The sequence below is a fragment of the Ananas comosus genome, linkage group 1, assembly GCF_001540865.1.
Source record: "Ananas comosus cultivar F153 linkage group 1, ASM154086v1, whole genome shotgun sequence".
Classification (NCBI taxonomy): domain Eukaryota; kingdom Viridiplantae; phylum Streptophyta; class Magnoliopsida; order Poales; family Bromeliaceae; genus Ananas; species Ananas comosus.
Genome location: NC_033621.1, coordinates 13,419,734 through 13,434,381, shown reverse-complemented (window position 1 = coordinate 13,434,381; position 14,648 = coordinate 13,419,734). Strand labels below are relative to the sequence as shown.

The following is a 14,648-nucleotide window of genomic DNA, read 5'->3' as shown; positions in this document are numbered from 1 at the left end:
GAAAGTCGAAAACTTTTTAGGGTGCGTTTGGTTTGCGCTATCTTTTAAAGATTACTAGTAATCCAATGGGAATAAAAAAATATGACGGTGTTTGGCTAAACGCACTAAGTAATCTAGTTGGTAATATTGGATTCACTTGGGAATAAGATTCACCCCAAAGTACTAATCTCATTCCCTTGAGGGAGGGTGGGTATCCTCATATTAATGGATTGGGGTAATCATAATATGTCTAATCTTTTTCTTTCTTCCTACCCGTCAGCTAATTGATATTATTTTTCTTTACACTCTAACCTTATATCTCTCTCTAAACTTATTTTTCTCTCTAAAATTCAACTTTTTTTTTCTCTCTCTAAACTAAGCTTTCTCTCTCTCTCTCTCTTTCTAAATTTCAATCTTCACCCCCTCTAATTTCGACTATATTTTTCTTCTATTTTTTAATTATGTCTCTCTCTAACTTTACTCTCTCTTCCTTTTTCTAAAAAGATGTTGAAACTTTTGGTAACATTATCTAATTAATTAATTAATTAATATTAATTAATTGTTATATTTTTTGCAATATTAAATAACATGGCTAATTAATATTTACGTGCGAACCAAACATAGAAATTTCACATTATTAGTAATAGGTATGAATAGGAATAAGATTCCGAATATCTTTTATTCCTAGTAATCTTCATAATGCAAACAACGAACCTTAAGGGTATATAAGCAATTGCCCTAATACCTGCTTGCCCTCTATACTTTCGAAATACTAATATACCCTTGCTGATCAAAATTTTTCTTTGAAATTTTTGAAAATTTCTGAAAAATTTTTTCTTTCAATTTTAAATGATATTTTGGATATAAAGAGTATATTTTAAAATTTTGAATAATATGGAGAATAAATAAGCAAAAGCTTTTTTTTCTATTTTGAGAAAATTCTCATATATATTTAACCCTGAAAATTAGGATATATATTTTTTATTTTTCTTCTTAAGGAATATGTAGAGGATTTAAGCCTGTTTATTATAAGCTTTCATGAGTTCAAACCAAATGCAGTGCCAAAATGGTGATTGTTTCAGAACGCTATAAAATAGCACATCAAAATCAAAATTTTACTTATAGTATATAACTAATATATATATTATGTAGTATTTAAAAATGGGATATTCATAGATGCCCTTTGAGGAAATATTATTTCATCAACCTTCCAAAATAATAATATTCACAAATGCCCTCCAAAATGTGAAAAATTATCATAAATACCCTCCTCTAGTTAAGATCCGTTAAAGCCCATTTGAATCGGAGTTAAATTTTTAAAATACCATTTTTACCCTTTATCTCTTTTTAATAGTAGAAATACTAATAGGTATTTCAAAATAATTTTTGTAAATCTAAATTTGAGTATTTAATATATAAATAGTAAATTAAATTATTAATATATATTAATTAATAAAAAATATATAAAAATTGTATTTTAAATATAGTATGTTTTTATCTAATTTTGGTTTTGTTTTTGGTTTTGGGTTTTGGTTCAGATTCGGTTTAAATATAGACCAAAACTATAACTGAATTTACATACGACGGGATTTTATTTTTTGGTACCTATAACTAAAATTATCCCTATTCAGCATTGATTAAACTTAACCCATTTTAAATCGAGTTGAGATAAAATTCCATATCTATATCAATTCACGTTCCTAATTAGTAATAGTTTATAGATTTTATTTTTTTCCTATTTTTTAAAAATAAATCACATAATTGTTTTGTCGATTGAAATAAAAAGAGAGTTTTGTTAATCATCAAAAAAAACTAAAAAATTCTTTTTTTTTTATACACTGAAATTAGGTTTTTTTAAAAAAATAAAAAGTTAATAGGATATCAACTAGTTGAGGGAGCTGTTTCATAATGACATATAGTTGAGGGTGTTTCCATACATTAGTTAAAAGATATTTGAGGGTAAATAAGTCATTTTAAAAGTTAACCCGTCTTTAACCATGTAATAACTATAGTAAAACTAACATAACTAACAGTAGGGGTATTAATGATAATTTTTTGTGTTTACAGGGGTATTGGTGATATTTTAAACTTTATAGGGGCATCTATGATATTTTAAACTTTGGGAGGGGTATCCATGAAATTGCCCCTTAAAAAATTTATTAAAAAAGTCATAAATTTTGGACAAACTTGTTAAGCCCCATTTTAAACATAATTATAATTTCTAAATTACAAACAAATATATCGCATGTTAAATAGATAGGAAATGTCTCTCCATATATTTTGTTTTACGTTAGAACGTGATAGAATGGTCTCGCGAATGGAATTTTACAAATCAAAAAATAATTTTCTCTCTCTCATTCATTTTCAAAACAATTTAGTAAATAGGTAAAAAATCCTTAAAATATATAATAATTTTCTTAAATTTTTTGTAAATTTTGGTTTCAAATATAAATTCTGATTTAAAAACGGATTCGGTATAAAATATAAAATATAAGATATAAAATATAAGATAATTTATATTTAAAAATAAAATTATAAGTTTTTTATTCATATTTTCAATAAATTCGGGAATAATTCCCGAATTATTCGCAAATAATTCGGCTGGCCCAAAAATTGGCGAATAATTCTCTCTTTTTGAAAAAAATTTGTAAACGAACCGTTTAATTCGGATTTTCAATAATTTGCGAATAATTCGCGAATTAAGTAACTAGGGTACATATATAGGGTTTGTAGATCATAAGTAAACATGAGAGACGGTGCATGAAATGCATTAATACACGCGGTGCAGCCAATAATTTCTCAAAGGGCGGCGTACGGCCAATAGTGGGCAGCGTACAATGGCGCCGCACGGGTTTACGAGCGAAAACGCTAAGTCTATCCTGCAGAGGCGATCTTTGTCCGAACAGGAAACAGCTGTGCAGTCTAACCCGGGTGCCAAACTGGGACCCACACAAGCGTGTAATTCGATCCGTGTTTGGTTCAAAACGGTGTTTGCTGTTCGGAAGAAGATACGGAAATCTCAGAATCGGATATTGCTGCGTGTTTTCGGCCATGTGATTGTGAATGGAGGGCTCAGAAATCGTATATTCGCACGGAAAAAAAAACAAAAAAAGAAAAAAAGCTCCAGTGGGAATAGGTACCTCAACTTCTTGTTATATGCTATTTTTTTAGGGTAAACTTCGAATACTACCACTCTGATTTTACACTTTCTCACTTTAGTACTTTGTAGTTTAAAATGTATCAGTTAGTGCCTTGTGATTTTATTTTTATCTTTTCATCAGCTTCTCCGTTAATATTTCGTTAAATTATATGCAAAAACTTCAGATACTCTATCTATATTTATCGAATATTCACTTTAGCGCCTTTTAGTTTTAACTTTGCTACTAATTTAACGAAAAAATAAAATGAAACCACAGGGATGGTATTTGAAATTTTCCTTATTTTTTATTTTTATCTCAATTCAAAATTATAATTTTTTAATAGTTAATTTTTTTTAAAAAAAAATAGTATGAAAAAAGGGTCAATTGCATATAGTTTTCTGCAAACATAGTGAATTGCAGATATATCCCTATAAAGTTCAACTTTTATAAGTTATTCCCACAAAAATTTTAATATTTTCATATATGTCCCTGCCGTTGGAATCCGCCAGAAAAGTTTAGTTAACCATAGGTTAAATACTTTATCCAGGTTAATTTTGACATTTTTACCCCTCTTATATTATACTGTTACAGCTTTTGGAGGGACATATTTGTGATAGCAAAATTGAAAATATAAACAGTTTTCTAACGATAACAAACTAGAGAGACATATCTGAAAATATTATGATTTTTACAGGAATAACTCATGAAAGTTAGACTTTATAGGAATATATTTACAATTTACTATATTTGTATAGACTTGTATGCAATTAACCCATTAAAAAATATAAAATAAATTATTGAATAGAGGCAAATTGATATGTAGCAGTGGATCAGTAGTTTCCCAATAAAACGTCACAACAGAGCTATGAAGTTTTATTCTTGAACAGACATGTGCATGGTGAATCATACATCCTAGAGTTGTTATAAATCGTGCATTTCATATCTTCTGTGGATGAGATTTTTTTAAGGTAAAAATGCATGTTACTTACTTACTTGAATTATGGACTATTTTTGATTCAGTTATTCAATTTTTTAAAATTTTAATTTTATTTTTAATCTTTCAATTTGTTTGATTTGAGATAGTTAACAGTCTTTTAACTTCAAAATATCGTTAAATTTGGGATAGATAATCACATAAATTTGTTGATTTGTATAATGAGAGAAAATGATAGCAAGCTAATTGTTTTGTCCAGCTGCAGTAATAAATTTAGTTGTATGTGAAGCAATTAAGATTCAAACTTAGAACACGACATACTAACTGTTAAATTCTTAATCAAATGTGCTGGTTATGATCAATTTATTGGTTCGTATAATTAACTCAATCTATACTAGAAATCAATAGAACATGACTTGTTCGCGTGCATGTGTATGCAAATACACACAAACCATTCTATGATAATTTAGTATTCTTATCACCTAGAAATCTATAATAGTTTTATTTTTTCGTTAACACTCTTTACAACTATTCAATTTGAACGAAAAATATTTAATCAGAAAGAAAATTATTTTCCATAATATCTATACTTTTGATTGTAAAATGGGCCGGCCCCTAAATTCCTTTGGCGCGGCCCACGTGGACACGAATCCCGAGGCCGCGTCAGCATACGTCAGCATGTTAAAAATGGGTCGGGGCGCGCGCGCGCACGCTAACGCGACGGTTTTGTAAAGAAGGGGTTTTTGAAAACCCTAACAATGGCGGAGGACCCCCGAGCTTGGATCCATGGCGACGAGGCCGCGAGAGAGGCGCTGGCTAGGGTTCTCTCCGCTCGCCCCTTCCTCCTCCTCCCTCCCCTCCACCGCGTCCCCCTCCGCGTCGGCAATGTCGTCGAGATCGCCGGCGCCTCCAACTCCGCCAAGTCCCAAGTCCTCCTCCAGGTAAACCCTAGAAACCAACCCTAGATTTCCTCATCATCCAATCTTCATCGTTGTGATCGAACTTCGATATTGATCTCTCTTGTTCTTTCTTAGGCTGCTGTTCACTGCATTTTGCCCAAAGAGTGGAGGGGAATCCATTTCGGGGGGTTGGAGCGGGTTGTGGCCTACTTTGATCTCGATTGCCGCTTCGATGTGCTTCGGCTATCGCAGATTTTGAGGCATAGGATTATGGAACATTTTGGTAAATTGTTGTATTTTGATCTCTATCTACTTCTGCTTCAATTGTTGAAATTTTAACTTAGGTGCTAAAAACCAAGCTTCATTGTACTAACCAAGTGGAAGTAATGCTGGAATTACAGTAGAAACACATATTAGATGCTAAAAAATTACATTTTTAGGCCATTTCTTCCGCCTACCTCTCCTTCCAAAGCTACAATTGAGTGCTAGTGTAATTATAATCTCATACAAGTTACGTTATGATGATCACTATATACTAAATAAGTTTTTATACTCTTGGTTTTGGATTTATAACTGTTAAACTTTAAATCTTGCTAGTAAATCAAATCTGATATATCTTGTTGCAGGTTCAACTCATCATACTGATTGGCAAATGAATGAAGGTTGTCAGAAGAATGACACCAAGGTTGCATGGACTTGTGAATTTGATGAAGAACTACTTCTTTCTTGCATGAGGCGTTTCCTGTATATTCGTTGTTATAGCAGCTCTGATTTTTTGGCTGCTCTCAAGGTGCCTCCAACTGCTTTTAAGTCCTACATTTTGGATGCACTACTAGTCTATGTTCTTGTTTTTTTGTCCTAGATTATTTTAACACCGGTTCTTTTATCAAATACGAAATGCTATTGACTCAGTTTCTTCCTGTAATTACTTGTTGATTTTACAGACATTGCATGGCCAGTCTGAGAGGAAGAGTGATGCTCTTGGTAGTGGTATCTATTTCCTTATGATAGACAGGTCTTTGTCCATATCTTTGCAGTATTTAGCAATCCTTAGAGTTTAATTACATCAGTTAAGTGTTCAGGGTTACCAAAACTTATGATCTTATGGGGTTTAGGTTTATGTTTTTTGAATTTGTTATACTATATGCCAGCATTTTTTTTTTCCTCCAATTCGGAAGCACTGTAGCCTATTGAAGTAGCTGATTGGGGTCTGTTAGATTGTTTATTGCTTCTTTTCTCTCACTCCAGCATTGGTGCATTCTATTGGATAGATCGAACTTGTCAACCCCTACCACTCGGAGACAATAAAAGGTGGTTTTCTTTATAGAGTTTCACTTATCGCTGGATGCTTTTTCGATAAATTACGAGGAGATGATGCCATCCTTTTTTTCTTCATACATGTTCTTCAGTTCCTTTAGCAACATTTCTATTTTTTCAACTTCTTGCACTAACAAGTTGCCCTACTGTAAGCAGGAAGAACTTATCGCCTCAAACTTTGGCAGAATCCATTGTCCAAGAGATCCGTAAGCTCTTAGAGCTGCAACCTATGTTGGTACTAGCGTCAAAAACAACACTTTTTGGAGCTGGAAGCTTAACAAATGCCACACAAAGGTTATCCATGGCGCCAAACTGTGTAAATATTTCAGTTGTTGAGTTACAGCTGTTTGTTTTTTGAGAATATTGCAGATTATACGCACATTTGGTCAAGTTTTATGGATTAGAGTCATTCAACATGAACATTAATTTGACAGTTTTATTTTACTAGAATGGAACAAATTATAGACCAAATGGCATTGGCAGTTAGGAGACTCAGCTCAAACTTTTTCTTATGTAGAAAAGTAATTTTTAAAAATGCAGAATATCTTTAGCAACTTTAATGATGAGTACATATTTCTATATAAGTCTGCATCTAATAAGTAAATCAGGAAAAAATTATTGCATAATTAGTGGTTAAAAGAATGCCACTTTACACATTCTGTCAGTGTCCTTCCTAGTCCAATATACCACTTAGATCAGAGAGTATTTTCTCAATTATTCTCTGTGGTGTATGAAATATAATGTTAATTTGTTAAATTTAACAAGTTTGGTATCCCTCAAACGTGTTCAGGAGCTAAAAAATTATTGAATGAAAACCTGGTGCATCTTTTCCGCTCATTTTCAAAAAGCCCATGTTTTCTCCCCCGAAAAGAACCTCTCCAGTATTTATCTGTGATCAGTATTAATTAGTAGGTATCTTGATACGATCTTATTAATTGATGTTATAGGACTTCTGGAAAGTGGCATTCGGTAGAAGCCACAGATTTCAGAACTTCAAATTGGGACGGCAGAAGAAACCTCCCATTTCATGAATACATGCCTTTGGTGTGGCAGGCAAGGATTATGATGCTTAACTGTTTTATTTTTTATGCCTCTAGCCGCCTTTTTATCTTGCAAGAACTGTCCTAGGTTGGAAACTTTGGCCTCCTTAATGCTTTCTAAAAGAAACAACAATTTTCTGATGTTTCATCTTGTTTTGCAGTCATTTGTTACACACAGGGTACAATTGCAAGTTTCAGGTTCGCAAATCTAAATTTAATCCTTACCTTGACAGTTAGATCCTGGTATTATTTCTTGTATAGAGTAACAAAGCTATTGCTTTATTACTGTGCATACAGAGGGATTTACTTCTGAGGTGGAAAATAAACAACTTTCAGTATATATATCTGAATGGGTGCAGCCTCCACTAAATATAAAGGACAAATTTACTGTGAGGGATGTAGGTTCTTGTTCCCTCTAATCATTCACTCTGGGACACAGCCATTTATTTTTCTCTAGTGTATATATCATTATTATCTTCCTAATCTCATATATTTCTCAATTTTCAGGATGGTATTGTTGTGATACCATGAATCTATTCTAGAAGCTGTGATTAAATGCAATGATTTGCTTCCAGATTTTTCAATTGGCCAGGTTAGCATATCATATAATTATTATTAGTTTTAACAGAGTATTAAATGTACATCCATTGTTTGTTTGATTGTATATATATGTGCCTTGTTGCCTTATTTGTATGATGTTTTTGCTGATGGATCCAGAGTGAGTTTTACTCACATTGATGCGCTTTTAAGGCGTATGTTTATAGAAGTTCAAAGTGCCTGAGACAACAATTGTCTAGGTGGGCTTGTTCAGATAACATAGGAAACTTAGCAACAGCATAAATTGAAGGTTGATATCCCTTTCTCTAGGTCTTTTTTATCTGAATATAATTATCTTCCTCCTTGCCTAAGGCATATCATGACTGACTACTCATACAATCATAAACTATATCCATAGAATCAAAAATTGTATTCATATTTTTTTGACTGAAAAGGGCATTGAACACTAGCTATAAAACTCTTTAAAATAACGATAATCAGTAGTTATGCAAATATTTTTATTACTATGATGATCTTATTTAAATTTTCCATCCTTTTTTTTGGCTAAGGCTGATAAATATTTTGCTTATTGTACGCTTACTATTTTTAGATTATAAAATTCACTATATTTTGTCCCTCTCTCTCTCTCTCTCTCAAAAAAAAAAAGTAACTATATTTTGGATCGGCAATTGGAGATCTCCACTTCATCTATCTGGATCTTTTCAGTTAGCTGGGCCTTGACAATGCTAAATTCTGTTTGGGCCTTCAAGTGGACCTCGTGAGGTTAACAAAATTTTTAAGTAGGGTAAGGTTCTTCTAATATTTTGTGTGTAAGGCTCAGGGCTCAGATTGGCTTGGCTCTAGAACTTCGGACCTCAGCTCATAGGCCTTGCCTATCTGAAATGTTAGCCAAGTTAGAAGAGAAAACAACTAAACAGAGAAAAGTGGCAGCAACTTTTACCTTTGTTTGAACTAAAACTGACTCATCAATGTAGAGCAGGCAAAATCAGAGATATAAGGAGTTGATACCGTAAGAAATAGTCGGTTCGGTTCATTTTTTGCAGTTTTTTAAAAAAATCCTAACCAAACCGAATTAGAGCTATGAACTGAAACAAACCGAATCGGACCAAAATAATTTGGTTGGTTCAGTTTGGTTTATTTAGTTTTAGTGAAATATTTTTATTTAGTTTAAATCTTTTTAAACTATTACAAGTGAGATATAATCATGATTAATTTTATGTTAAAAATCATTAATCTAAGATAATGATAATTAATATATCTAACTATTTGTTTATTATTTAAAATTAGTATATAATTTATTTTTAATTAAGCCTAATATATATTGAATTACTAAAATTTCAGTTTATTCAATTTTTCTGGTTTTTAACTTTTAGAACAGAACCGAACTGAACCGAATTATATGTAAAATTGAACCGAATCGATTGATTTTGGTCGGTCGGCTCGGTAGTTTGGTTTGAACTGAATAATGCTCACCCTAGATGTAGACACCATTTTACACATAAATAAAGCTAAAGATCATTTCACTCAACTCATAGAGGAAGTGGACTCTTCTGAAAGGCGATGTTTTGGTGGTCATTGAACTTTTCTATGGGTACAAAAACTTGCCTGAAAAAGAATCTTGGCATTTGAATAGCCCAAGAATAAGATATTCATCCAATCAAAGGAGATATTAAAGTAGTAGTGATTCTAACCGTTTATGTATTTTTGATTCAGAAAGAAAATTTTGCTCCGTTTCTGGAACGTAATGTATATTAATTTCTGTCCTAGCTTCATAACATTTTTGTCACATCAAACTTCAAATATGTAGCTCTAAATTTATGTTTCCAGAAAACATAAACAAAGAACGTGACACTTGCGTCTCTCCTATTTGACACCATTTACTTCAAGCCACTCTACATAGCCATCTAGCTGTTGAAAACACTTAACAGACCAAGTTCACCACTTGAATACAAGCACGTATGTGTAAAAATGCAACAGCTTCACAGTGATGTCATGGTAGTTTATATTAGTTTATGAACTACAAGTTGGCTGTTGCTGTCTATAAATGGCATCCTTTGTTTGCAACTTAATACTAAAATAGAATGTGGGACCAAGAAGAAGTAAAAGACACTGTGCATATCTGCAGAGCTATTAATTTGAACATTAAGTTTCTAGATCATTTGGATTCCACTCAATAAATGCAGCTTGGATTTGTATTAAGATCCCTGAAACTCAGATGTCTCCAGATCTGAATCTTGATAGAATTGCAATTTTTATACTCCCTTTGGACTCGATTATGCAACTGATATAAGCTAGCTAATCGTTTGCTTTGTTACATCACTGGGGCCATTTGAAGTATTATCATCTTGGCTGTTTGAACATGTTGCCTTTTGTCCTATTTACATGCATGTTTCTTGACTTTATGTGTTGTTCTCTTTGTAACTTTTAATTGTTTTTTGTAGTTGGAAAATTCCAGATTTTCTTGTTGATTATGATAATATAGAGTAATCACTTGTTTGTTGTCTTATACCCAACACACTATCGATTTTTGACATAGTAACTGCTACTATCATATTGGTTGATAAACCCGAAGATATCTCTAGTTTTTCCTTGTTTATGGCTGTGATGAGCATGACCGTGTAAGCGCATTTGTTACCTTGTCTTTTATCTAGTGCAGAAATTGATTTGGGATAGGTTGAATTAATAACTGGCCATAGGGAATCAAGGCGTTCCTAGTTTGTGATGATAATGGATTTGTAGAGTAAGCATTTGTTGTATTTTGTTCATTTATGTATAACAAATATAAAACATGAATTTATGTAGTAATTTATTGCTTCCTTGTTGTCTTATTGGTTGGAAAACTCAAAGAGCTTCTCTTGTTTGTGTCACTGGATTTTGTAGAGAAACCTGTGAGCCAACAATTGGAAGCATTTGTAAGCCTCTTAGAGATTTCCTTTTCTTTTTTATGGCAATCTTGGAGACATCAAACAAATATAAAATTGTTAACAATTCTGTCTAAATGTGATATTTACGGTGCATCTTGGTTAGGACTTAAATATATCATAATTCAACTATGAGATTCTTTAATAAGCTTTGGGTTTGAGTTTGTGAAAAGAAATTTGATGATCCTACAATTAAAGATGCGTGTCCATTTGTATCGTAACCCAACCATCTAGAGCTTTAATCACAAATTTTTTTAAAGTTTTTTTGTACCCTTTTTTTTTTTTTTTGTGGAGATTACCATTTTCTGTCCAATCCAACTAGAAAAAGATTATTGGCATGTTACTGGTCTATAGCATTTTGTATTTCTAGTAATCATTTTAAGTGAAAAAGTCAAGATCACAATACACAAAATTTCTGATCCTTGCTTGAAAATTTTGTGCATTTGTTTGAATGTTTAAGTATTTAGATCCTGATGTGGTGGTCCTAGCCTAAATCTATATGGAGATGAGACCATGGGAGATGCTGGTTTTGTTGGTAGAATCACTATGTTGTCCCTTTCTCTGAAGTCACAAAAACAAATCCAAGTAGCCACCAAACAAGGATATTGTGGAATCTTGTAGAAGGTTCATGCTTTAATAATTCCTTACATCTGCTGCATAATTTATAAAACATAAAATCCTAAATCGTAATGTATGAAGCCTTTATTTACTCGCTTTTACCTCTTTGTTTGTGCGATGAGTTCAGTCGGTGCATGGGATGTTAAGTCTATTCTTAGTTTATTTTTTTATTAGATAAATAATTTAGGTAACACCTTTTATGGTTATTTTTTATTTTTTGGTGTCATCTGTTTTTATTCACAACTTAAAAGTTTATGGCTGCTGCATACTAGAGACCTTCGCTAGTTCTAACTATGATGTGCCTTTTCAACAGCTCAACACCTGTCATTTGACATACTACTAGGACCTCCTCCCTAGGGAAAGTATATATGATCATGTGTTTCATGCACATGCAACTCTGCAAAAATATTCCTCATAGTTATGCATTGCGTTTCTTTATATATTTATTCAATAAATGATTTGATAGTCCTATACCTTTACCTGGGGGAATTTAGAGGCCTTAAGAAATAAATAAATGCAGTTGAGTTGTGGTTTCAAGGTAACTATGCCCATCGTTTTCATTATCTGTTAATTTACTAGCAAATAAAATCCACTGCCAATCAATTATTTTTTGAAATTTACAAGTTTCCTAAGTCAAAAGTCAAAGTAGTAGTGATAGTTCGTGCTGTCAATGGTTGCAGTTTCTTGATTTGGCAGTGGGAGGGATGCGAGACAAAGTTAAATTGAAGTTCTGTGACAATTTAGACTCTTTAGAACTTCATTTTGGGGAAGTATTGTTCGGTTATAACTTATGCGGTATAGAAATATCTTTTTCGTGATTGCTACCTTAGAGTTTTAGTTCAATGCAAGATCCTCATAATCATGATTTTTTAAAGGATTAATGTATTATGCCTATTAGATGATTTCATAAGACATTGTATATCACTAGGTTGTGGGCATCTTTCATTCTTTGTATCAACCGATTGTTTTATGTCTGGTGAGTAATCAAAAGAGAGATGCTGAACGAGATTCTTTGTGTTTCCAAATAGTCTAACATCCTGCATTACTGTATATATCAAAATTCTAAATATCTATGAGCATTTAGGTGATTTAAGAAACTACAATAGTAATAGTTGAACATAGATCTATTAGCTATGATAGGAAGAAGCTGGGTTAGGGACATTCCAGAAACATTGAGGATGGGAATTAGAGGTTTCAATTGGAAACGGTCACCGTAAGTTCATCGCGTTGACACTCCTACTTAAGAGAAAGAATAGGAGATACTGATGATGATAGTGATGGTAGTACTAATGAGGTAGGCAGAGAGGAGAGTTTTCTGTTATTAATGCATAAACTATGTTTGATATTCAAAGAATATTCCATGATCTGCATACAATAGAGAACTTGTGGTATGTAGCATGCTGTTTCCAAAACATTAATAAGAATGATCACCCAACAGTACACAGATCTCTTTAAATGTTTAGGAAATTGTGTTTGACTATCTTTCTCTTTATTAGTATTCTCTTTTTCAAGTCAAAGCTTCAATCAGCATCACACTCTTTATGAAGAGTTGTTTGATTAAGGTGACATTATCGACAAGTTCATGTAGGTAAAGTTGATTCTAAACTAGGAGAATTTAAGAGCTTACTCTATGTTTATGAATCAAATAAGTTAATGGTTAAGAGTAGTCCCTTGTTGAATTAAAAATTTCATGTCAAGTTTAGGAGAAAACCAGGAGAATTTAGTTTTGTTCAATAAATTTGGGAGAATTTAGTTTGTTCTATATTTTATGAATCCAACAAATTAATGGTTTTGAATATAAGTTTTTCATAGTCCTCCATTATTTCAACTTTGTTACCTTCTGACTGTAGTCAAATATGGCAGCTTTTGCAGTCACTAGTGATAATGACACTTCTAATTGCCTTTGACTTGTGCCATGATTATAATTTTCTGGTTTCATACCTCATTAGCATATTAGTATTTCCCCCACTCATTTTGGATCATGTGTTTAGTTAATCAAAACCCTAGCTTTTGTCTATTATGTTAAAATAATTTTATGGAGGTGGCTAATTATAAGCTTTCATGTATTTTTATTGTGCATTTCTTCTCATTTTTTGGCGTGAAATTTAATTCAAAACTTTGCAGAAGCAGTGTCTCACCAAACGTACACTAGAAGTTTTATTTTAAACTCAAAATTTGCTTGGACTTTCTAAAAGATGCAAAAGCACAATCTCTAAATAAAAGTTTAATTTGTTTGATATATATATATATCAAACAAATTAATAGCTAGTGACAATACTTTGAGTTCTTCTGTTGATTCAATCACAAAAAAGAATTCTTAAACAGAGAAATAAGGAGAAAAAAAACAAAAAAATGCACTTAATTTTTATTTATTTATTTATTTTTTGAGATCGACTCTTGAGCATTTATTGATGCAGTACCAATCAATTGGCCTTTGATGAGCTGTTCCAAACTCTCTAAGTACTTTTCACACCGTTGTTCGTGTAATTGACTTTTGAAACGTCAACAACCGCTAGAGGAGCCGTCGATATGTTGGGCATTAAAGTTTTCACAATACACTCCTGAGGCTACGATTCAACACTTTGAAGGGCAATTTCGTAATTACATATAGATGGAGATACCGAATATGGTGAATCTCGTGGAATATCATCTTTTTTATGCGGCTAATACAGGAGTATACGCATAAATTTTTTTATTAATATTTTCGAAAAATATTATACTTTCGAAATTGTTTTTGGTGAAAAAGGTTCTTCAACTTAATAATTTTTATGTATTGGTAAGTTTTTAAGGTTTTGTTATTTTTGTTATATATTTTCAATCAAAATTATTTTTAATATATATATATATATATTACATTATTTCTTAGAAAAATCAGGTCAATTCTTTTTCTATTCTGTTCCAGTCACACAATATTATATGTTACCAAAGTAGTACCCACTAAGAAAATAAAGTAATACGTTAAAAATGAAATGGACTCAAATAGAAGAGCAGTAACGCATCATACATCAGCATACACATTTTTTTTTTTTGAGAAAGATCAGCATACACATTAAAAAAGAGGAAAACTTCGCATACACCTCATATGGTTTATTTTCTTTCTAATTTTGTGATATCTAGTTTTAATTATATTTTTTAAGTATCATAATTTCTATTTTTATTTTTCCTTACATCATCCGCTAACTGTTTTTTTTTTTTTTTTAATCTAAAAAAAAAATCAATAAAGATCGATAAATTAAGACATG

At 31.9% G+C, this 14,648-nt stretch overlaps 1 protein-coding gene across 7 annotated transcripts; it reads left to right on the top strand.

The window, feature by feature from the left end:
* LOC109715069 (DNA repair protein XRCC2 homolog) lies at positions 4,781-14,561 on the top strand. Of its 7 annotated transcripts, none has more exons than XR_002217497.1 (11): positions 4,781-4,994; positions 5,088-5,235; positions 5,579-5,742; positions 5,897-5,967; positions 6,201-6,263; positions 6,426-6,563; positions 7,217-7,322; positions 7,471-7,507; positions 7,607-7,707; positions 7,817-7,901; positions 13,824-14,561. XR_002217497.1 is itself a non-coding variant. In XM_020239868.1 (10 exons), exons 1-10 carry the CDS (start codon positions 4,812-4,814, stop codon positions 7,838-7,840), a joined length of 1,035 nt encoding a protein of 344 aa, XP_020095457.1. In that variant the 5' UTR covers positions 4,781-4,811; the 3' UTR covers positions 7,841-8,192. The 7 variants fall into 7 exon arrangements, 1 of the variants encoding a protein (XP_020095457.1); XR_002217499.1 differs by lacking the exon at positions 13,824-14,561 and adding an exon at positions 12,087-13,817; XR_002217498.1 differs by lacking the exon at positions 13,824-14,561 and adding an exon at positions 11,249-12,070.

What these genes read in the sequence shown, in the direction of transcription:
- LOC109715069 (XM_020239868.1), top strand. Translation starts at nt 4,812, where the DNA reads ATGGCGGAGGACCCCCGAGCTTGGATCCATGGCGACGAGGCCGCGAGA. An exon ending in TAGGATTATGGAACATTTTG is followed by an intron (nt 5,236 to 5,578) that starts GTAAATTGTTGT and finishes ATCTTGTTGCAG; the next exon opens with GTTCAACTCATCATACTGAT. An exon ending in TTAACAAATGCCACACAAAG is followed by an intron (nt 6,564 to 7,216) that starts GTTATCCATGGC and finishes TTGATGTTATAG; the next exon opens with GACTTCTGGAAAGTGGCATT.